At 43.1% G+C, this 25,548-nt stretch overlaps 1 protein-coding gene across 1 annotated transcript in view; it reads right to left on the bottom strand.

Moving 5' to 3' along the window:
- The window catches only part of PPP3CA (protein phosphatase 3 catalytic subunit alpha), a gene marked incomplete at its 5' end in the record, with an annotated part of 329,756 nt that extends 306,806 nt beyond the window's left edge, over positions 1-22,950 (bottom strand). Inside the window, 1 exon segment of the mRNA NM_001082692.1 lies at positions 22,546-22,950. Coding sequence (NP_001076161.1) covers positions 22,546-22,603 — 58 coding nt within the window.
- Between the last annotated feature and the right edge of the window lie 2,598 nt (positions 22,951-25,548).

Below are 25,548 nucleotides of genomic sequence, written 5' to 3'. Positions count from 1 at the left end.
TGAGGATAAAATCAGTGGAGTCCAGTCTTACAGAATTATTTTTTATACCATCAGCCACTTGTTATCAGCAAAGAGATTAAATGCAAGCCCAGGATTTCTCATGTTCAAGTCTTACGGAGCATCATTTTCTATACGTGATTTACAAGGTGAAATGTTTGGTTCATAGTGAAGCAGCTAAAGCATAGGAGAGAGATACTGCAGTATTAAACAGTGCATTGTAAAGTCTGAACTTAAGAATCCCCATATATATCTATCAATGCTAGACTCACATCATTTAGAAAATCCAAATAAAACAAAACAGGGCCAGCATTGTGGCACAGGTGGTAAAACTATGGCCTGAGATACTGTCATCCCATATGAGCACCAGTTCCAGTCCCAGCTGCTCCACTTCCGATCCAGAATGAACTAGTGGATGGAAGGTTTCTCTGTGTCTCTCCATCTCTGTAACTGACTTTTTTTATTATTATTATTTTTGATAGGCAGAGTTAGACAGTGAGAGACAGACAGAAAGGTCTTCCTTCCATTGGTTCACCCACTAAATGGCTGCTATGGCTGGCACGCTGCGCCGATCTGAAGTCAGAAGCCAGGTGCTTCTTCCTGGTCTCTCATGCGGGTACAGGGCCCAAGGACTTGGGCCATCCTCCACTGCCTTCCCGGGGTCACAGCAGAGAGCTGGACTGGAAGAGGAGCAACTGGGACTAGAACCCGGGGTGCAGGTGCCGCAAGCGGAGGATTAGCCTAGTGAGCCACGGCACCGGCCTGTAACTGACTTTCAAAATAAAGAAATGAATATTTTCTAAAAAGTTGGGGGGGGGGGGTGTTGTGACACAGCAAGTTAAGCCTCCACTTGTCCACTTGGGGTGCCAGCATCCCATACAAGGTGCCAGTTTGAAGCCCATCTGCCCTGCTTCCAGTCCAGCTTCCTGATAATGAGCTTGGGGAAGGCAGCAGATGATCACTCAAATACTTGTGCCCCTGCCACACATGTCAAAGAATGGAAGGAATTCCTGCCTCCTGGTTTTTCCCTTGCCCAACCTTGACTGCTGTAGGCATTTGGGGAATGAACCAGCAGATGGAAGATTTAATTTCAATAACTCTCCCCCACCCTGACCCGCACAACCCTGCCATTCTGCTGTCCAAATAAAGTAGTTTTTAAAAAGAAAATAATAACATGGGGCCTCACATGGATAGTCTATTTAACTGATCAGGGCTCAGGCTGGGCATTGGTATCTTTAAAAGTTCTCAAATGATTAAGTGACACCACGCTGCAAGGCACTGTTTGAACATGCCCAGAGCTTCAAGATTTATTGTACACATAAGTCCCCTGAAAATCCTGCCTAAAATGTTGATTCTGACTCAAAAGAGCTGAGGTATGCCCTGAGACATTGTATTGCTTACATGTTCCCAGGCACCTCTGATCCACACTTCCGTAACCACACTTCTGAGCAGCGACTTTCTATCCATGTATCAATAAATTATGATGACCAGTATTAAAGGTGAGAGGGAGTGAAGGACATTACAATTCAAGGTAATGTAGAATTATACTTCATTCCTACATAAAAGAAATACCTATTTTTGAAAAGCACCTTGAGCTCACAAGGGATTATTATAGATCACAGGGCTACTGTGAACTAAATGAATTAATATGCACTAACAACGCAGAAGGAAGTGTTCCTAGCCCGGAGTCAGTACTCAGTAGGTATTAGTTATTTTATTATTATTTTATTAACTAATGAGTAGCAAATGATGACTAACCATATCATATGAAGCTAGATATAATAAACAAAAATTATTTGTTTTCTCAGAAAAGCATGGCTATCATCTGTTTACAGTCCATGTTCTCTGATACTTAGAAAATTTTGTATAAAAATAGAATATTATCCCCACTATCAAAATTTGTACACTTGGTAATAAAATGTCTGGAATCTTCTTTAAAATCTTTCTGTAAAGAGAAATGAAAGAAAAGTGGGGGTGGGGGACAGTAAAAGAAACGTAGTAAAACTTCTATACTTAACCTGCTGGACTGTGACCTAAGAGTTAACTACCCTCCTCTCCTAACTTCCTTGTTCAGTTGAAATTTCTTGAAACAACTTTTAAATAGCCTGTCTTTGAATCTCAGCTTCACCATCTACTAGCTTTGTGATCATGAGCAAATTATTCAACTTCTCTGATTCATAGACTTCAGAGGAAGTTTCCATATTAACCAACTCCTAGTTTTCCCATGGGATTTAAGGAATTGCATTTGTAAAAATAACTGACGGGTCACACTGTAAAACTAAATTTAATTCTAATCTAAATGGATCCAATTTAAGGAGAAGCAAAAAGCAAGGTTAAGTATTTCTAAAGTAGAAACAGGTGAGTCTACAAAGGTTGAAAACAAGGAGCCAAACCCTGCCACTTCAGGGTTTTTTTTCTATTACTTCTTTCTTAACATTCTAGACCAGAATTCACTAGAAATAGCAACAGGGAGCACACAGTGAAGTCTACACCATGCCATGTCCTGAGATAGATGCATAAAAGGCTCTGAGTGACAACGTAAGTCAACTTACTGTGGCCTACAGACAGACAGCACTTTGAACTGTTATATGATTGCCTGTCCACAATGAGTCTTGCCTCCCATTCATTCCATTCAAGGAAATCTTGGAATAGATTGGGGATGGCGAGACAGGAGGAAAGTACCATCTTGAATACAGGCCAAATAATCAAAAGCAAAATAGCAATTCTGATGCTGCCTCTTCATAGGACAGAACTACAAATAAGAAAAGGTGGTAGCAATTGAAAATCAATCCTTGTTAAAAATAAAGAGTTGGGGCCAGCACCCCAGCTCACTAGGCTAATCCTCCACCTAGCAACGCTGGCACCCCAGGTTCTAGTTCCAGTTGGGGTGCCGGATTCTGTCCCGGTTGCTCCTCTTCCAGTCCAGCGTTCTGCTTTGGCCCGGGAGTGCAGTGGAGGATGGTCCAAGTGCTTGGGCCCTGCACCCGCATGGGAGACCAGGAGGAAGTACCTGGCTCCTGGCTTCGGATCGGCGCAGCGTGCCAGCCGTAGCAGCCATTTGGGGGGTGAACCAACGGAAGGAAGACCTTTCTCTCTGTCTCTCTTTCACTGTCTAACTCTGCCTGTCCAAAAAATAAATAAAGAGTGGGAATAAGAGAGGGAGGAGATATACAGTTCAGCACATGTTCCCTCAGACTTACCCCTAAGGGTAAAGTTAAAAATTTGCCATGGGACTCCAAATCCCATAAAGTTGGCAGGTACCAATGCCATACTAGTTAAAGTGATCAGTTTAAATTCATAACTGATCATAAAGATAGGATTAAGTGTCAAAGGGATCACATAAAGAACAAGTGTCTGCTAATAATAATAGAATTAACAAGGAGAGAATGATCCAACATGGGAAGCGGGATAAACAGCAGACTCATAGAATGGCAGATGTCCTAAACAGCACTCTGGCCTCAGAATCAGCCCTTAAGGCATTCAGATCTGGCTAAAAAGCCCATGAGAGTATTTCAGGCATGAAGCCAAGACACTGTGGCAAAAAATGACCTATAAGATAGATCTTTGTGAGTGACATCCCAGCAGAAAGAAGGGGCCATCAAAGAAGGAGGTATCTTTCTCTAAAGGGAGGCGAGAACTTCCACTTTGATTATGGCCTTGTCTAAATAATGTCCGAGTTCCATAGCCTTGGCAACTCATGACAAGAGCCTCGGGTGATCACTGACATCATAAGAGTGTCAATTGTTAAACCACAACAAGAGTCACTGCACTTGCTCCCCATGTAGGATCTCTGTCAGTAATGTGTTGTACTATGAGAATTAACGGTAAAACTAGTCTTCAAACAGTACTTTATACTTTGTGTGTCTGTGTAAGTGCCAACTTTTGAAATCTTTACTTAGTATAGAGTTGATCTTCTGTATATAAAGATAATTTAAAATGAATCTTAATGAAGAATGGGATGGGAGAAGGAGTAGGAGGTGGGATGGTTTGGGGGTAGGAGGGCAGATGTTGGAGGAAGAACCACTATAATCCAAAAGTTGTACTTATTTATTAAATAAAAGCTTTCTATTAAAAAAGAACAGGTGGTAGCTTTATTAACTGTACCACAGGATAATTATAACTGCAATACATATTATTAGTGATAATTTAATCATTCTGAAAATATAGCAAATGATTCAAAGAAAAAACCTCCTATGTGAATTCTTAGGAAGGAAAGAACACAATTTCATCCATTTGGTTGCAATATACAGCTTAGAGTAAGAGAGAGAGACAGAAAGTGTTATGTCAAAGAATGTAAGTACAGAGAACAATTTATACACACTTCCACTTATTAATATGCAGAGGAGTCGGCATTGTGGCATAGCCGGTAAAGCAACCGCCTCCAATGCCAGCATCCCATATGGGTGCCGGTTCGTGTCCAGGCTACTCCACTTCAAATCCACCTCTGCTATTGCCTGGGAAAGCAGTAGAAGATGGCCTAAGTCCTTGCACCACTGCACCCTCATGGGAAGATCCAGAGGAAGCTCCTGGCCCCTGGCTTCAGACTGTCACAGCTCCAGCTGTTGTGGCCAACTGGGGAGTGAACCAGCAGATAGAAGACTTCTCTCTCTCTCTCTCTCTCTCTCTCTGCCTCTCCTTCTCTCTCTGTGTAACTCTGACTTTCAAATAACTAAGTAAATTTTTAAAAAACAAAATAAAAATCAATATGCAGAAGCAGTGGCATGCAGTTTTATTTTTGCCCATGCCAATTAAACTCTAGCCAAACACTGAATGACTGAATGAGACCTGTCCATATGTCCACAAGTCTTCCATTAAAAAAGCAATAATAAAAAAATTAAAAGTTGCTCAACTCAGAAATGCCCTGCCAGCTTCCTGCATTAAGTTCAAGATAGGTAAAAGCAGTGAAGTAGTTCATGAGTTTTATTTCCTAGGGGAACTCTCAATAAAAGCATTCTCTATGTTCATCTTCAACTTTAAAATTTCACTCCAAAGTCATAAATTAAAACCACATTTTATAAAAACAATGTATAAGACTGTCTCTTACATATTCTCTCTCTTTAATTTATGGAATGTTTAAACACTGGTTATTCACTTAAATATTCTGATTTCAATAAAGACTTACCTGATATTTTTCCATACTGACAAGATTAAAATTATCTATGTATGCAATAATAAACACTAGGCATAATCATATCTCAGTATCAATTTCCTTATAAGGAAAAGGTTATTTCAGGCAAAGTCTGGCTTCAGGACTAAAATAAACACACACAACAAGAAAATTGTAATGTATATTTCATTTTCTCAGACCATGAAATATCTTATGTTTCAACAAATACAAATGAACAAAACAAGAACTATCAATAAAACATCCAAGTAGTCCTCCTATTTAAAAACTAAACTTACTCAAGGTTTCTCACTACATGCCAATGAATGCTGCTATAAACAACCAAAATAAAGTCACAGAGTAGAAGGTTCACAAAAAAAAAAAAAAAAAAAGACACCAGAGAAAAAAGGAACAAAAAGAAAATATGAACTAATCTGTTTCCAGCAGGGAGTAAATTTTCTCACATACAGAGGTATCCACTATAAAGCAATGGAAAGTAAGAGGTCCTACTATGAAATCAGAGATCCCGAACTTATAGCCCCAGGGAATCCAGGCAGAGTGCTAAACCTTCCCTTATAGTGAAGCCTGTGGCCTTTGACCTGCACCTCCTTCAACCACAGAATCTGTCCAGAGCAAATCAGGTTCAATTGAATCAGAAATGTGTTAACTAATTAGAGGCACAGAAAATTCATTTCTCCAATCCCCTGCTTTGGAAGAAGCATTAAATTCTGAATCATCACTCTTGTAAATAATCAGTTTAAAATGAAACTGAACTAGGACTAAAATTCATCGCAGCACAGTAAAAGTAGTAAATGAAAATTTCAGATCTCAAAACAATTCACATTTGCATCTAAAATGTTACAATGAAACCACATAACTCCCTCCTCAAAATGTTTCATGTGACGTCTCCTTGAAGTGGCTTTCACTTTAGCTACATGTGGCTTCTTTTATTTGCTTTAGTGACAAAAATACGAAAATGAATATAAAAAAGCCAAGTCTCTACAACCAAGGCAGACAGCACACAATAACTGGCACTGGACCCTTTTTCATAGCTTTCCTTTTAAAGGAAAAACTGAAGGTGTACTAATGGCTTCTTCATCTAACTCAGAGTTAGCACTCCTTTTCAGGTTTTGGGTTTGTGTTGTAACACCACGGTAGGGCCAGTAATGCCAAATAAAGCCTAGTTCATAGCCCAGTCCCATTTTTATGAGCCTCAGCTACGTATTTCTAAAAAGAAGACAAAAACACTTGCCAAAAAAAGTACTATATTTTGCTTGTCCAGAAAATCCATTGATGTTCCACTAAAATGATTCCCAGCAGCAACAGGATTTCACATAAAAACAAATCCCTAATAAAATCTGTCTTCTACTAACTCACTGATACTCTAATGAATGTGGCCTTTCTTGCCCCTCAGATTAGTGACCGTGGTAATGCTGAGATTCTGGAGTCACGTCTGAGTCCATACGTCTGCTCCTTCACTTACTCACTAGATCACCTTGCACAAGGTACTTATGGTCAGGTAGCCCAACCATTATTAACATTTTTTAGAAGAGAAAACTCAAGAAATATAAAAGCACTTCATTAATTGTTGACTTTGAGCAAAAATCCTGTAAAGCAGCAATGCAGCCTACAAATTAACAAAGTGTTCTCTTTAAATAAAAGTAGAGGCAGGGCAGGCATTTGACCTAGTGGCTAAAATGCCCATGACCCACATCACAGAATATAGGTGCAACACCCACCTCTGGGCCCTGATTCCTACCTCTAGCTCATGCACACCCTGGGAGTCACAGCACTGATGGCTTAAATAAATGTGTCCCTGCTACCCATGTGGGAGAGCGGGACTGAATTCCTGGCTTCAGCCCCAACTAAGGGCCCTAGCAGCCATTCGGAGAGTGAATCAACAAATGGGAGCTCACTCTCTGTGTCTCACTGACACTCAAATGTATGTGTGTGTGCGTCTGTGTGTGTGTGTGCATGCACCGAATAATATATATTACAAAGCATATGCCTATAATAAATATACGAATCCACTAACCATTATCTATAACAAATGCATGTCCTTTACACCTTAAAATCACGAAAGGTTAAAACAAAGCTCAACAAAGACAAAGGCATTTGATTGTTTTCAAAAAAAATCATTTTTAGGTATGACTGTAGAAAACTATTCCAACTGGGCATGGAAAACATCAAGGACAGCAATTGCTAAAACAATTCCTTTCTTTCTTTTTACACAAGCGACATATGCAGAACTCAAAAGAAGTATTTGTAAATGCACTCAATCAAAATCACTGCCTCCAAAAGTTACTTCAGTGACCAGATTTAGGTAAAAAAAAAAAAAATCTAATGATGACACAAAAATGAAGCAGATAACTGAAAATAGGTTAAACACCCAGATGTTCAAAAACCATCTAAAAAATTTAGAATCACAGGACAAGGTTAACAAAATTAAATCAAATTGAGGCTTTCAAACCTTAAGTTTTGGGCTTAGAATTACAAAATAATTCAGAATGAAGATGTGGCTTTTATTTCATCACCAGAAATTGCCCTGGAGGGGCCAGCACTGTGGCATGGTGTCTAGGCCTCTATGGGCACCACTTCTAGTCCTGGCTGCTTCTCTTCCAATCCAGCTCTCTCTGCTATGGCCTGGGAAGGCAGTAGAAGATGGCCCAAAATGGGTACATGGGCCCCTGTACCCACGTGGGAGACCTGGAGGAAGCTCCTGGCTCCTGGCTTCAGATTGGCCCAGCTCTGGCTGCTACAACCAATTGAAGAGTGAACCAGCAGATGGAAGACAAACATTCTCTCTCTTGCCCTCGTCTGTAACTCTGCCTCTCAAACAAATAAATATTAAAAAAGAAAAAAATTGCCCTGGGAACGGGCATTGGGAAGGCCACATATTCCCTAAATCAAGAATATTGGAAAATGTAATCTAAGTAGAGCTGCACTAATAGAAGATATGACATTGGAGGAGGGGAGCACTGATAATATTATGCTTTTGTGAAAGACAGGAATATTTCATCTAACCAATTTGTTCTATATAGGAAGAAAGGTAGGGAGATGCTGCTAAGCACTGGGGAAATCAAGAGGCTGACTCTGACCTCAAAGACTAATGATAAAGAGGGAGGTGCCTTTCTCTGAAGGGAGGAGAGAACCTCCACTTTGACTATGACCTTGTCTAAACAAGATAAGAGTCGGAGAACTCAAGGGGCTTCCATAGCCTTGGAAACTCATGACTGGTGCATAGGGAGATTACTGATGCCATAAACAGGAGTGTCAATTTGTAAAGTCAACAACAGGAGTCACTGTGCACTTACTCCTCATGTAGGATCTCTGTCCTTAATGTGCTGTACACTGAGGCTTAATGCTATAACGAGTACTCAAACAGTATATTTCACTTTGTGTTTCTATGGGGGTGCAAACTGTTGAAATCTTTACTTAATGTACACTAAACTGATCTTCTGTTAAAAAAAAAAAAAAAAAAGAAAAGAAACTATCAATTCCCAACTTGACTCTCACTGGGATTAAACATGACAATAGGTCTGATCTGATTTCATCATCATTTAAAAAAAAATCATCTATTATTTTTCACTTTATGTTTCTGTGTGGGAACAAACTGTTGAAATCCTTACTTAAGGTATACTAAGCTGATCTTCTGTATACTAAGATAATCGAAAATGAATCTTGATGTGAATGGAAGGGGAGAGGGAGTGGGAAAGGGGAGGGTGGTGGGTGGGAGGGACGGTATGGGGGGGAAAGCCATTGTAACCCATGAGACGTACTTTGGAAATTTATATTCATTAAATAAAAGATAAAAAAAAAAAAAAAAAAAAAAAAAAAGACTAATGATAAAAAACATCACAAACCTTGGTTACACATTGTATGTACAAGGTACAGGCAGCAGCACAAACAGCTGCTGCTGACAAGTACAGAGAAGCTTTACACAGAAGACAGCAAAAGTGCTCCATGTGGAGCTAAAGCAAATAAAAAGCAAGGAAGGTCTGGTTTAGAATTTTAAATAGTTCAGTTTAATCAACTTTTATGAGTCTAAATATACATGAAGAATCAGCATATATATATGAAAAAAAGATGTTCTTCCCTGCTCATAACAACTTATATTCTACTAAACTGGAGATTTCAATTCAGTACAATGTAACCTACGCTGGGATATAAATATTTTAAGAAATCATACAAGAGTAAAATTCCATAATATATAAAGAGTCCCAACAAGTCAGTAAGAGAAGATCAACAAGCAAACAAGGAACTGGAAAAATCAGATGTTCATTGCAGAAAAATTACCCTAACTGAAATGTGATTAAATTAATGTAAGAGAAGAGACCAGGTTGAAAGCAAAGAGAACTTAATGTTGGGAGGGTCCTGGTGCTCTAAGTGAAATATTTTAAAGGCTTGAACTGAGTGACAAGTTTGACTGGATGGATAGTGGTAATGTCACCCAGGATCAGAAAGACAGAGGCAGATAGTACATTTTATTTTCACCATACTTATCCACAGAAAACTGCTGTATATGGGGTTTGACAGACAGTCCCAGGGAAAATACTAGGTTGTAAATACAGAGGTGCTAGTCATCAGCCTACAAGCAGTAATCAACCCTACCCAGGGAAGAAGAGACTGCCTGGAAGAATGTGTAAAAGGGTAAAAGAACATCCACATTTAGGATGGTGAGAGGAGCTGGCAAACAAGTCAGAAAAAAACAGGAAATCCCTGAAAACCAGCAAGGACTTTTCAAGAAGTGGTGGCTCATCATGTCAAGTATCAGAGAAACCAGCAATTGCACAGCCATTGCTGACCTTTGCCAAACTGTCTCTGTGGAGTGGTAGAGCACTTGAATTGCAATGCATTTCACAGGAGATAGGAGATGAAGAAGTATACGCTTTAATGCAAAATATTTCCAGAAGAGAAAGCTTAGCTTTCAAAGGAGCTGTCCAACAACAAAATAACAATACCAAGTATATGCTGGGGCTTTTTCACAGCAAGCACTAGGCTGAGCATTTTATATATAATTTATTTCATCTTAACAACTTGCAACATTAGTATCATCATTTCCAGTCTTCAGTAAGAGAAATGGGTTCAAGGTGATCACATGACTTGCCCATGGACACAGATCTGGCAAGTGGAACATACAGGATTTAAATCCAGGTTTTGCCTGGCTTTAAACTTGTGTTCTCTCTACACTTTGATTCTGCCTCTCCATCACTAAAAGAAAGTATGTAGGGGAGGGAGACAGCAGGCTGCTAATCATCTAAACATCTTTCTTTTGCAAGACTGTTAAACTATTAAAGGTACTTCTACCTTCAACAGCCCATGGTTTTATCTCATATATCCTGATCAAAGCCCAGTTATTATAGTAGCTATAGAATTCTGGATACAAATGCTCATCACTCCATTGGTGGCATCTTTTACACCATCTTCATTTTAAAATAAGCTCAATATTCTAACACATTCTTACATATACTACACAGAGAAAAGGAATTTCGGTATGTTTATTTTTGCAAAAATGAGAAGTACAATGAAGATAGTTCATCGCTCCATTTTCTATATGTCCACATTTTGCACCTTCTGCTATTAATTACAATTTACACTGTGATTTACACTTTTACCTTCCACACTGCACCATAACCTTCTGAGGCCCAAGAACATGATGTATAGCAAAGCAAGTTGGGAGCACTAAATTTCTGATGCATACTTGGACAGAACAGAAGAATGTATCCGTAGAAAGATGGATAGTCAGATGGATGGTTTGAAAGTGACAGAAAGGTTTTCAACAGTCATTTTACAATCAGTACAATAATCTGTTTACCAACTGGGGTACTGCATCATACTTAGAAGCAGGAGGTGGAAATGAAGCTTTCATTGATACAAGAGTCATGGAATATGGATTTAAAAGGAAGGCAGAAAGTCCACTCACAAAAAGCCTCAGGAAATACAAGATTTTTCCTGGCTTCAACAGTACTCAAAGAGAAGAAAATTTAAATTAGATAATTCACTAAATCACATTTTAAAGATCAGTTACTTTTGAATCTTCTATCAAAGAAGGCCAATCTTAGCATAAATAAATTACTGATCATAGAATTCCAGGCATGATATCCCCTGGGAGACGTTTGAGGAAGTGTTCATAGAGCACTTTGAAATCAACCTAGACATGCCTATCAATGTTTCAAGATCTATTTAGTTCACAGACTTGGCTGGTAAAGGCAAAGTCTCCCATTGCAGGTCTCAGCCTTTTTTTCCCCATAGAGATGCACATGGCAAAACAGTCAAGTGAACAAAACAGTAGCATGAGTGAATCCAAATGTTAATGAACTGCCAACGAAAACATACAGGGAAATAAATAAAGTATAATTTCCACTGTAATTAAAGGCATACTGGTAAAATCCAACAGACTGCAAGTTATGCAAGATGCCCACCAAGGCTGCTGCAACTCCAGCCTGTCCCATCAGAATGAAATAATATTTCAAGGCTGAACTTGAATCTACATTAAACATAGATATTTTAAAATTGAGTCATTTGCAAACTTCTGTACACTGGCCTCAGTAGCTGTTAACACCTCGGAGCTGAGGTAACACAGCAATGTGTTTTGACACTGCAGTTGGAAGCCAATGGTCTCCTACAGGTGGCAGTGAAACTTAAACTAGTTATCAAATTACAAACCAATCCACTAGGTTAACCAAATTCAATGTCCTTAGGAGCTGCTTATCAACAACTTTCAAAGGCCAGGCACAAGTAAGGGCAGGCAGAAGAGGCAGGGTTGGCTCTGGTGCAGGGTACTGAGTTGCTTTTTAGTATGATTTGAAAAGTAAACAAGGCATGTGGCCTCTCAATTACCGCACAAATACTCCCATGGTGTCAGACTATCGTCCTGTATTTATTACTTGCCTGTACTGTAAATAAAAGGTGAAAGCAACACCTCTAGGAAATCACTGTTGAATGCACCTGCTATTTAGATTTCCTGGGATGTTCCTACTTAATAGAGCAGACAAGGTGCTTCAAGGTGACTCCTGGAAGCTGTAGAGAGCCTGGGAGAAAATACAAGTTACAAAATTTCAATCAGAAAGCTATGAGGACTAAGAACATCACAACATAACGACATCACAACTGTATAATCTTTGTTTAGGTGGTATTATGGGATGCTGGACAGGCTTACCCATGAAAGACCCTTGAGTCCCAAGTAGCTTAAAGGTCAGCTTGAGGCCAGAAAAGTGCAAGAGTACTAAGTAATAAGTACTAAGGGAACTAAGCTGAAGGTGTTGGAGGTTGCATGGATGCAGTTAAGCCAAGATGAACTTGTCTCCATTTTCAAGGGACCCAAACATCCCAACTTGTATTTAAAGGAAGGCTACTAGGATACAGAAAGATCTAGAAACCATCCTGTATGGGGAAAAACTGGAAGAATTAAGAAAAAAGCTATTTTTTGAATAGTAAACGAGTTCTCTTATGAAAACCATATACAGCTCATTCTCTAGAACTCCATAGGGCAATGTTAAGAAAATCAAATGTGTATTCAGAGGCTAAAGTATGCTCAAGCATAAGGAAGCACTGTTTCTGGTAAGAAGTGAGAGGTGGTAAGGAGTAAGGAGCTCTGTCTCATTAGATGTGTACCTGTAGTGGTAATATTATCATCGGTCAGGGAGGCTGGTCAGGAGGGTCCACTTTAAGGGTGGCCTGGGCTACAATTCTGGTGTACCCTCGAGTTCTAGAAATCTGATTCTAGGAGTCTGATTCATTTGTTATGCACAGGCTCACACAGGAACATGAGCAAGTTGACAGAGAAAGCACTTCCCTTATAACCCCAATCCTTCCTCCCAGCACATGGTCAGAGGACTAGATCTGGGCTAGAAGGGAAATGAGATTACTAAGGCTCCTTCCAGCTTCAAAAATCTCATGATGTCAGGTTAACCATTCTTTAGCACACATACAATGCTCATGTTTACACCAAAATAATTGAGAATCATTTGTATCTCCATCCAGCCATTCCCCACAAACTACTACAGTGTTAAAGGTCTGGAACCAGTCCTGGTAAAATGTCTATAACTGGTTAATTCTTGTTGTTTTGTTGTTGTTTTGTTTTGTTTTTTAAAGCTCACCTAACTCTGATGACTCCAAATACTATTTTCTCTTCTTCAGCTGATAGGGGTTATGGACACATGAGTGTGAGCTACTGCAGAAAGAGCCACTCTAATATTTGAAAATTGTAGTTAAAAATCACCATTCAACCTTCCTTACTCATATTTCATAATCTGCTTCTTCCACAATTTAAAATCCTTTAATCATCATGAGGACTTTTTTTTTTTTCTTACATACTCCAAAATTTTACACATCCTTTTATGGAAGAGGAATGAGAATGAGTACTCAGGTAGAATTCTGACTGGAGGCCAGGCCAGAGAGATTCCCTCCTGGTTACTGAATGCAAATTAGCAAAAAAACAACAGCAAGACTTTGCACAGGAAGTTATAGTTTCCCTGCCTTCAACTCCTTGAAACAAAAATATTTCTGCACTGGGGAGATTCAGTCAATCCTGGCCCTTGGAAGACACTGAAAACACTGCTTCAGAATGAAACTGAAGTGGAGCTTGGAAAGCCTCAGCTGACCTACATTAACTGAAAACCATACAACCAAGTCTGAGCCAGTGCAGGTTCAGTGGTCACCTGGAAGGACATGACTGAGAGTAGGGGCCTCGTCATACTTCCTCCCTGTTGCTATAGGTTCCAGGGCTGAGCTTTTCTGAAAACACTGACCACATCAAAGGACCATCAAGAGAGCTGACTCATGAGCAGCCTTACTCATGTGCTGGGTCTGAAGATTTTATTACTGGCGTATACACAGTCATCCACCTGGATATGCAAAGTATTTTACATCTTGGTTACAACTGCTAAGTGTATTAATTTTTATTTGTTTGCTTTTGGGCACTGACAAGTCTAATCTAGGCCTCCCAGATGCTAGCTATACAGCTCTTCCCTCATCAATTATCATCATTGGTCTTCCTGAAAAAGACACTGTCATCCACCTTTGAAAAAATCAACCCATATACTTTTGGACTGACATTGATGCACTGAGAACCCAGCACTCTCCCTGGGAAAGCCATTCGTGTCAGTAACGCTTCTGCATGCTGGCTATCAGACAAAAGCCACATAATCCCCGTTAATGAAATATAGTCTTTCCAAAACCCACCTGAAAACACACTGATACAGCACTGGGGCTTACAAATCAAGAAAATTATTACACACTTGTAGGCTGACCATGATTTAAGACCCATAAAATTTCAACTTAACAAAGAACTCTACAATTTAGAAATTTAAATCCATCTTATTACCTTCATTTGTGATTTCATTCATTCAACAACCATGTATAAATGCCTATTCTGCAAAGGGCCATGTGCAGAACTAAGGATACAAAGATAAATGAACTGGGCTCCTCCCTAGAGAGGGCTCCCCACTTCCTGGGGAGAAGAGGCACATACGTACACAAATGATCACAGCAGCATGCTTTTATCAAGGTATCCTTCTGAGAAGGAGAGGCCTTGTCCCTTTACTGGAACTTAAGGTTTCAGGAGTTGTGGGTCCCAATGGATATGGCATTTGAACTGAAGGGTGAATGAAGAGAACTGAATGATGGGAGAAAACTGTTGCAATCCAAATAAGGCCCAAACAGAAAAGGTATGTGTTTATTTTATAGCATTAAATACATGAAAAAAGATTTTATCATTTTCAAAATATATTTTAATTCCTTTATAAAGAACAAACAAAAAATACAAACCTGAAATCCTGACTCAGATTCTATCATTTTAAGAGAATATATTGTGCTTTGAATTTGATAAAACAGCACAGCTTACAAGATGTTTAGAAACATATGCCAACGGATGGCTCATAGCCACTAAGAGTCAGCAGAGTTGGTGCCACTTTTTTTTTTTAATTATCATAACCCATATGTCTTTCCATTGGATAGCATCCAATGACATTTTGGGGGCCAGAGGAGGGCAGGAGGTTATGTTGAAGAAAGTAGCATTTCTGGATTACAAAAGCATCACAGAAAATAATAAATTGAGATGTAAACAAAGAAAGAGTTTGGGTGTGTTTTCGCTTTTTGCTTTTTTTTTTTTTAATGAAACTTGCCACGTCATTTCCCTTTTAGTCAAAGTATGAGCAATGACTAAAATACATAAATTAAAAAAAACAACTACACGCCTCCACTTCTCAGGAAGTAGACTATATAACATATATGTGAGTGTAATATTATATGTACACTTAATGAATCCAACACTGAGAGGTTAACTTCTTTTTTCTCACTTGTCAAAAGCTGATTAGCCTAAGGGCACATACAACAAAAACTGAAAGAAAGCTTTTAAGTTCTACCTAATAAGTCAAAAAGGATTTCTCACCTTTTAAGTTCAGCAGGCAGAAAGCCAGTCCAAAGGGCCAAACAACAAAACTTCCCTCAATCTGACCTAACTGTGTCACCTTACTAAGGTCTCCTTCTTATAATCATTCTGATTGGGCTAGACAAGGATGCATTCCAATTCACAGTCATCACAAAGAACCATTTACACAGGGGCAGACCTTAAGATACACTCAAAGTAAACATAATCTGTCCCCTTTTATTGCTTCAGAAGGCAAGTGGGAATTTTGAAATGGCCAAAACATTCAACAAGAATTTATTCAATGCATAAGGTATTGAGCCGGAAGCAACCAGCACAATGACCATATTTTCTAAAGTAAAATTCTGAATACACATATTAACAAATAATTTCATACAACTTCCAAGTTTATCCAGTAACAGGGAAGACAAAGTTTAGACAATGATATATTAGAATTGAAAAACATTTTAATGTTACACAGAAACCATTTAACATTTTAAATCAGAACCAGTAAGTTTTCCCCATAAAAGAAAAGCTAGGCAATACTGTTACCAGAGGGGGAAAAAAAAATCTTTAGTCTTAGAGTCTTATAGCTGACAGGAAAATTTGCTTTTAATTTAGCTCCATATAAATAAAGCTCTATGAAGGTCAACCATCATTCTTCTAGTTTCGTAACTGCAGAAAGTACCTGAAATTGACAAACATTGTAAGGTGGTATGTCATAACCTGTAGACAGTTTTCAAAATCCCTGGTATTTACTTGTTTTATTATTTTGCAGACACATGCAGAATTTCCCCCTTACAAGAAACAGAAATTCACTTACAGTCTGATAGGACCTCTTTTAAAACAAAAGTTTTAGGAAATTTTGTCAAAAGACAAACTTGTGGGTTAGAGGAATAAAAAGAAAAAAAACTGTAATTCTCCATGATGGTCTCACAAAGAATCCACCTTAATATCAAAAAAACAGCATTTTAAATAATTTATTGCCACTTTTTCAGTTGTCTTCATTGTTTTTAATACCTGGGAATTCTGCGACCTGAGTGCACATTTGTGAAAACAAGTTTGGGATCCTAGCAAAGGGTCAAGGTCTGCAGGTAAACACGCCATCTGATTTAAGCAACTACTCAGATCACTTAACCACGGCGCAGTGCGAAATTTTTTCCGTTGATCTCTTATAAGAAACATATATTTTGGCTTCATGCAGTGAATTTCAAATGTTGAAAGTAACAACAATACTTGAGGCTTAATTTATAAACTGAAATCATATTTCAGTGGCTACACCACTCCTACTCACTCTGTTCTTATAAAAAGTACAATAAGTAATGAGTACTGGCTTATGTTTTCACCTGTGCTTCCTATAGAAATTAACAAAATTTTTAAGCAAGTACAACAGTGTGGGTCAATACCTGTAGTTCAAAGAGGCTTACAATAGCATCAGCCAAAACAAAAGCAAGCCAAAATCTTTCACAAGAGAGCATGCTATTCCTACTTCTCTGTATATGTTTACCTGAATAGAAAACATTTAACAGTATTTCTTTAGTGGGCCTCATGCCAATATCTAACCATATTATAACTGTGTCACCATGCTAAATACAAAAATATAAAAGCATCTTGTCCTAACCAAATTATTTTACACATACAATAATTTAGTGAAACAAAAAAAAGAAACAAAATGGGATGACAAATATAGCAAAAAGGTGTCAAGAGTCAAAAACATTTTCAAGCAAGAACAGCTTCTTTATAGAGAAAAAAAGCGGTTATACTTACCTGCTGCTGCACCCTGGTCCCACCTGTGACCATTCTATCTATTCTGCACCCATTTCTTTAACTATAAAAATAAGTGATATCATAAGCCACCAATGTAGACACAAGACATTTACAGCTTTTAACACTCATACACTACTCTTGAGTGACCTGAAATATATAACATATTGTCATTTGTGATGTCAACAAGTGAATGAATCATTATTTCCAGGGTATGAGATCAAATATAACCACTCGGGTCTCCCATATCTCCTTTAATAACCCTGGGTCCTCAATGCTAACTGGTAGGTACAATTATTACTCTTTGATAAATGGAGAAAACAGCCTCTGAAGTTATCTAAAAGTGGAATTGCACAAGGTAGATTTCAAGATCTCATCATTTCTCTCTAGAATATCAAGAGACTGCTATTTCAGAAAGTTGCTGAAAATACATTAGTTTTTTAGTAATTACCAAAATTCCATATCATGACTCATGACCATTCTTCATAGTTGTGAAGGGGTTCAGTATATTTTCACAAAACTTTCAACATGGAAATTTACTTGGGTTTGCTAAAGGGAAAGTATCTCTAGAAAAATGCTGGTTTTCAATGAGGTCACTCTAAATGGATTATTTGGTTTCATAATTAGTTTTAACTTTACACATGGCTGACACACAAAAGATAAGAAATGGCATAAGAGGCCAACTACTAAAGTTATAAATGCATGGAAGGTATATCAAAGCCTTATTTCATATCTGTGAAAATACAAATAAAAGCAGATCATAAAATATGAGTAGGCTTTTAAACAAACATTTTTTAACATATACAAATGTTAGAATAAATTGTATTAACCAGATTCTAAGGTATTAGCCTTTCACAATTCAGTGGAATATCTTAAGATATATTGTCCATTTAAAGTAAAGGTTATTCCCCCTACATTTCCCAAAACTATTACTTTTTAAATGTTGATTCTTCTTGGTTTTTAAAATCACTGATGAACTCAACTGATTGTAACATAATGTCAGTAAAATAAATTCACAATGAGCTCGTCTTATGATACCAGAAAGAAATGGTATTTACTACTCCATTTCAAGATCCAAATGTGATATTTACTACCAGGGTAGAGCATTTTCATATTCATTTTAAGTATGTAGTATTACCAGTCCCACTCAGAAATACTGGTGGTTTGAATCCTGACTTACAGAATAACATTTTACTCAACCAACATCTTCTTGCTTATACGCTCTTAGATATCTTTCCAGAATTTTCCTACATGCACTCTGTGTACACACGGCACATGTAAGCAGACAACACACAAGGGAAAATGAATCCCCATAACCAAAAGCAATCTTACACAAAGCACAGCTGTAACTGAGAGAGAGTCCCCAAACTCTACCCAGCAATTTATCTCTCAACAGCCTCCACAGTTCTGAAATGTCTACCATGAGAATCAGTTCCGAGTTTGGGTTAAGTTTGAAAAAGGTCCATTGCCAAATACCTGGAGGTGGAAAGACAGCAGGGGTCAAGAGATGTATCAAAGCCATATACTCTTTACTACACACATTTTCATTTCCTCCAAGTATCTAACTGTCATACAGCAAAGTTCTACAGTCAACATCAACATGGAACATTAGGGCCAAAGTGCTCCAGGCAGGAACATCCAGAGAGAAATGAAGAGAAGCCAGTTTGGAACAAAGTGTCCAAGAGCACCAACGCAGAGAAAAACCAGGCTGTATGGCACACTAGGGAGACAGGACATGGATAGTCTGTTTATTGACCTCAGTTCTTCACCTTACAGCTATGCAACAATTCTTTTAAAATAGAATGTAAAAGAGCCAAAAGATCAAACTATGCAAATTTCCAACAAATGGCAGCACCAAGATGTTTTCTCTGAATTCTTTTATGTTCTACTGTTTTAATCCAAGAACAGTCAAGTGACAGGTTTGCTAACTGAAGTAACTTCCTTCTTTTTCAAAGGTAATTGAAATGAATGCTTTGCATGCACCCTGCCATCATTCATTTTTAAGGTTTAGAAAATTTAGGAGAGGACCAGTATTGTGGCATAGCAGGTTAAGTCAAAGCCTGAGATGCTGGCATACCATATGGGCACCAGTTTGTGTCCCTGTTGCTCCACTTTCAATCCAGCTCCCTGCTAATGGGCCTGGGAAAGCAGTGTAAGATGGCCCAATAGGTTGGGACCCTGCCACCCACATGCCAGACCCGGATGAAGCTCCTGGGTCCTGAATTTGACCTTGTCCAACCCCAACCTGTGCAGCCATTTGAGGAGTGAACTAGCGAATGAAAGATCTGTTCCCCCCACGCACCACCTTTTTTCCCCACTCTCTCCATAACTCTGCCTTTCAAATAAGTAAATAAATATTTTTAAAAAATTGATGGGGTCTCTCTTCACCGATTCTACAAAATTCAAAAATGACACGATTGACACTTAAATTCACCCTACCTTTCTAACATTGCATTCTGCAAGGACAAATCCAGACAGCTCTCATCATATTACTAACAAAACCACCAGGACAGCACAGCTCTATTTGTAAACAGCAATTTGCTACACAACAAAAACCGAATTGATTCATGAAGGTAACTGTAAACAAACACCATGACATGCCATGGTAATGATGAGCCCAGTGTTTCTTACTCTCACAATAAGTAAGGTAAAAATACTACATGTAATCTGTAAAAGAGAAACTCTAAGGAGCGCAAGTATTTCCAAGGATAATACTCCTGTGTTAACGAATGAATTAAATTTTGATTGCTGAGATGAAGTTCTAACAAAATTTCTAGAAAAGTCACGTTTTCACTGTGTATCACCTAATTTCAGCAAACATGAAAAATCACTTGATAATTTGTTTTCCACTTAGGGTACCCGTCCTTTCCACTCATTAAGCACGTGTATATATACTCAAGGAGAAATGTTATTTCAAAGAAGGCTGATAATCAAAATACATTACCATCTCAAATAACTAACTTGGGAACAACATATTGTCTCCAATCTTGACTACTGCATTTTAAGATAATAATATAGGGTCTACAAAGCATAACAAATAGCAGCAATGTGCCCACCTTAAAATCTGGGTTCACCATAAAACTTTTTTCTATGAACAAAAGTTCACATTGAAAATTTCACAAGACCCCTACCAAAATAAAGGTAAAATTAACTTTTCCGATTTTGAGTCTATTATCCATATCTTTATTTCTGTGTTGTAAAATATGTAAATCAAATTTTTGGAATTATGGGTGGGTATGTGTACTCATAATGAAAAATCATTTATAATAATATCAGAAAAAAGCAAAATAGACATGAAATGATTCTTGCACATTAACCGATGAAGACAATACAGAACGTATGAACAATTATTTTTACATTTTTCACTTAACAACAAATTTACATATATGTTAGGAATCCACATTTCCTGATTTAAAGCAGGGAATGTGACATTATGTGTACACAAGGAATTTTTTATTTTTTTGACTCCCAACATATGTACTGGTATCATTTGAACTGTGGGCTTTACAACAGTTGTTTTGAAAATGGGTGATCTTAACCTACAGATTGAAACTACACCTAAAATTTACATATTAGGGAGTTAGTTATCATTTTTTCAGCAAAAACCTTAATTTCTGAAAATGTCAACACAAGCCTTTAATGGTAAATAGTTCTTCTGAATGAATTAGAATCGACTATTTACATAAGAATCCATGCCTGCATAAAAAAAAATGAAATAGATGTGCATTTGTTCTGCAGTCCTATTTACAATCATTTCTGCATGTCTCTTCCATTTTGATGAATTTATGAATCCTGCACTGAGGCAGAAATAATTCCAACATAACAAAAAAAATAATATTCTCTTCTCAGAGAGTTCTCTCTCCCTCTCTCCCTCCCTCTCTCCCTCCCTCTCTCTCTCTCTCTCTCTCTCTCTCTCTGTAAACCTGAAAGGAGCAAGGAGCATTACTGAAACCCCAGAGGGGTTCATGTGTCATGGTCTTTAGGCTACTGGGTTACTTCCCAAGTGCTCTTGGTGCAAACGACTTTGCCGCCGCGCGCACACACACACACACACACTACACCACCAGCGATGTTTCGGATTTCACAGGCCCGCTGCTCTCACAGCCCATGCCCACGCCTGCTTTGCTGGATGCCCTGACCCGGGGAATGAGGGATACTACTTAATCCTGGCGGATCTGCGGCGTTGTCTCATCCTTCCAGGATTCCTAGGACGGTTCCTCCCCCACTCCACCTTGGAATTCGGGGAGGACGGTGGGTTCCCCTTGAGATGGAGAAGGTGACCATGCCTGTCTACTCCTGGCCCCCACGCATCCCGGCTTCTGTTCGCCGGTCACCCCAGGGCCATACTCCGAGGAGGGCAGAGAAGAGACAATAAAGGAATCGAACTGTCCCTTTGGAGGCAGGTAGCAGGGGCAGGGAGGAAGCAAGACGGGAGAGGTTGCCACGGGAGAGGTGTGCACGCGCCAGGAGCCCTTCAAGAGCAATGACAGGTCGGCGGGGGAGCGCCGGGGGCGGAGAGCGAGGCTGGAGAACTGCCTTCCGCGTCTCTCCCCGGGCATGCGGGGGAATCCCGGGGGCGGCGGCGGCTCCCGGGGCCGTTCCCGCCTCCCGCGGCCCCCACGCGCCCCCCGGGCCCCCTCCCGCCCGCGGCCGCCCCCGCCGCGCGCGGAGGCAGCGCCGGGCTCCCCCACGCTCTCCGGCTCTCTCGCGAGTGCTGTGCAGGCCCGTCCAGGGGGAGGCGAGGGGGAGGGGGCGCGCAGGGAATTGCTGCAATGGAGCGCCGAGAGCCCTGCCCGCGCGAGGCGCTCGCTCCAGAGCCACGGCCACATAAAAATGCCCCATGAATTTTTTAAAAGCCATAAATCACCACCACCACCATCCTCCTCCTCTCCCCTCCCTTCACCCCCTCCCTCCTCAGCGAAAGAAAACCATAAACCTGATCCTATGCAAGCCTGCGAGCAGCCACCCACTTCCTATTTCTGTCACAGCAGCTACACCCTGCCAGCAACCACCCCCCGGGCGCCCCCTCCCGCCACCACCATCGCCACCGCCACCGCCACCCCCGCGGCCGCCACCGCCTCCCCGCGGCTCAGCCATTTGCCAACGGACGCCCCCGTCCACACCGACACCCCCGGCCGGGCAGGGAGGGCGGCGTGGGGGAGGGAGGGGGGTGCGCGGGTTGCACAATATCCTAGAAGGTCCGCGGCCGGAGCAGGGAGCGGAGAACCGGGCCGGGGGGAGGGGAGGCGATCGGCGAACCGCCCGGGCGCCTGCGGCACTCGGTGCACCCGGGCGACCGCGGCGCTCCGCTTACCTTTCACCACCCTGTCGGTCGTCGACAACTTGGGATCAATCGCCTTGGGCTCGGACATCTCCAGCCGCCGGGGAGGGGGGGGACAGCGACACGCTGCTCGTCCGTCCGACTGCACACCCCGACCGGACCGGCGGGCCAGACACTCAGCGCCGCCGCCGCCGCCGCGCTGCAAACCGCTCGGCTGGAGGTCTGGGCTCTGAGCTGGCTTTAAAGTTACTGCCTTCTCCGCGCGTCCCTCCTCCTCCTCCTCCTCCTCCTTCGCCGCCGCCGCCGCCTTCACTCCTCCTCCGCCGCCGCCGCCGCCAGCCCCGCCGACTCGCTCCGGGCTGCGCGCGTGTGGGGGTTATTTATTTATTTTCTGAGCACGCCTCCCGGTTCTTCTTTTATTCTTGAGGGGGGGTGGGTGGAGGAGGGAGACTGGGAGCAGAAGCGCACGGGCGAGCACCCACCCCGGCACGGAGACCGGGCACCGCGGAATGGAGCCCCACGCGCGCACACGGCCGGGATTAAAGCCGATCACATGGGGAGGGCCGGGGGCGAAGGAGGAGAGGCAGGGCCGCCGATGTCAGTGCCACCAGCTGCGCCTCGGCGTCCCCGGCGGCGGCGGAGAGGCGGCCGCCGCTGCTGCTGCTGCTGTAGCTGCTGCCGCTGCCGCCGCTGCTTCCCCACAGCCAGCGCCGCCGCTGCCCGCCGCGGCCGCCGGAGACGTCCCGCCGCCGCGCTCGCCCGCGCTCGCCTCTGCCTCCTCACGCCGCTCCTTCACTCACACAGGCACAGCCGCGGAGCTCGGCAGACACAGTCCCGGGTACAACCTACCCTCCTCCGCCAGCACCGCCGCCGCCGCCTCCTCCGCCGCCGCCACCACCGCGCCCGCCTCCGCCTCCTCCCCTTCCTCCTCCCGGCCCCCGCCTCTCGCGCGCCGGCAGCCTCCTCCCCGCCGAGCCCGCCCCAGGCCTCCCGCCCCGACGTCGGAGCCCCGCGCGCCCATTGGCTGACACGCGTGTCACTCCCTGCCAGGCGGCGGCCTCCCCGCTCGTCCCGCCTCCCGCTCCTCCTCGCCGTCCCCGCCCTCTGCTCTGTTTTCGCCGCCGCCGTCGCCGCCGCCAGTCCAGCGGGCCTGCTGCCTGCGCTGTGCGCCGCCTGCTCAGGTGTCACTGGGCGCTGCGGGGCTGCGATTAGGGAGTGGGAAGGGGCCAAGGGGTCGCGGCAGGGAGGAGAGGGCCAACACCGGGGCCGCCTTACTCCTTTTTGGCCTCCTTCCCGGGACCCCCGCACACACCCCCCGCTGCCTCTTTGGCAGCCCTGCCTTGCCGGCTGGGTTAAGCCGCAGTGTGAGTAGCCAAGTGCGGAGGGTGTCCGGGGTGTGTGCGTGGCCCGTGACGGGGCGAGAAGAGGAGGCGGGGAGAGGCGGGCAGGGGGTGGGGGAGGCCGAGCGCCGGAGCTCGGGGCCCCGCGGCGCAGCTGCTGGGGCCGCCGCAGCTGTCCAGGAGCATCGCCAAGGCTTACCTTGGGGAGCCGGACGCCGCCGGCGGTGGGGGCGTGTGTGCCTGTTCCCAACGGAGTGGGGGCGACCCGTGTGCACGCGGGGACCAGGCGGCGGGCGCCCTGCCCGCTGGGCCGCGCGCGGTAGGGCTGCCCGAGGAGAGTGGGCATGCGGCCTCTCAGTCACCCGGGGCAGCGCGGCCCGTCTCCAGGGAGAAGCGAGATGGCAAGCGGAAGGCAAGACGGGGGCGCCTTTCCCCTGTTTGGCATGCTGCCGCTGGTAGTGATGGGGCACGCCACGTCTTCCTCCCCGCTCCGACCCGGCTCTCGGTGCGCCTGATGCCTTCCGGGACCTGAGGGCCCAAGACAGTTCCCCACGCCTTTCCTCTGTGGGAAGGAAGACAGTGGGCGCCTCGGGAGGAAGAGGCGATGGTGGCCCCGTGCCCCTCTGACCCTTGCGCCGCTCGCGGGCCTGGAAGGTCACTTCGCACACCGGTCTCCCCCACTCACCCCGTCGCCAGAGGACCCACAGGAGGTTGGAACTTTGTGAGGTGTTACAGGAAAGCTGGGGGGAGTGGGGAGGGGGAGTTGCTCTAACCCTCATTCCTTCCTGTTTCACTTAAAAAATTCACTCTCAGGGTCCCCCCCCCTTTTTCTTGAATTGGAGATGACCTCAGCCAAAGACCCAATACAAAGGTTTAGGGAGCTAGGAAAGGGAACCAAGAGGAGGCTCTAAGGGGCAGAGATGACAGCTCAAACTCGAAGCGTAAGTTTCAGTAGCAAACCCGTGGCCAGAGGGCACGACTTGAGTGGCGTGGCCTGCCAAGGAGCAGGAGTGACACTGCAACCCCTGTGAGGCTCTGCAGGGATACCCTAGCCAAAGGAGCAGGTGCACGGTGCATCCCACCAGCTCTGGGAGGCTGCCCAGAATAGTATGTGGTACTTCTCTGTTCAATAGATCAGTATCGTGCCCCTTTTAGTGGTATGCCCTTTGCTGTGGTAGGTGGTGTGTGTGTGTGTGTGTGAGTGAATGCGTGCACGCACATGCACACACTTGCATGTGTTGGGTGGATGTATTTGAAAATCGTCCTTGCCCTCCATAAAGTGGAGAATCCTGTGGAACTTTCAGACAACAGCAAAGTGAGCTGGGAGAGGTCACTGTAATCTCAGGAAAGAAAACAGCCTCCTGGGCACGGGCAGAGCTGGTTGCTCAGGCAGGTTTGGGAAGTTGGTCCCCGGCCAGATGGCACATGGCGCCAGAGGGCTGCCAAGACCCGTGGGTGCAAGGGGCCTGCATCAGGACAGAGCAGGAAACCGTGCCCGGGGATGCTGGCCTCCCAGCCCATGGCATTCTCTCCCTGTGCTGCAGGGAGACAAGGCCCCCTGTTATTTGCACTGTCTTTTCAGCAGCTATAGGAAAAGCAGCAGGGAACCACGACCAGAAGTCTCAGAATGCCAGCACCACAGCAACGCTTTATGATACTGATAGGAAATAAAGGCACACCTTTCGGTCACACCCTT

The sequence above is a fragment of the Oryctolagus cuniculus genome, chromosome 8 (assembly GCF_051225735.1).
Source record: "Oryctolagus cuniculus isolate XC-2025 breed Fujian yellow rabbit chromosome 8, ASM5122573v1, whole genome shotgun sequence".
Lineage (NCBI taxonomy): Eukaryota > Metazoa > Chordata > Mammalia > Lagomorpha > Leporidae > Oryctolagus > Oryctolagus cuniculus.
The sequence above is the reverse complement of the archived record's forward strand: the minus strand, read 5'-3'. Positions and strand labels throughout refer to the sequence as shown.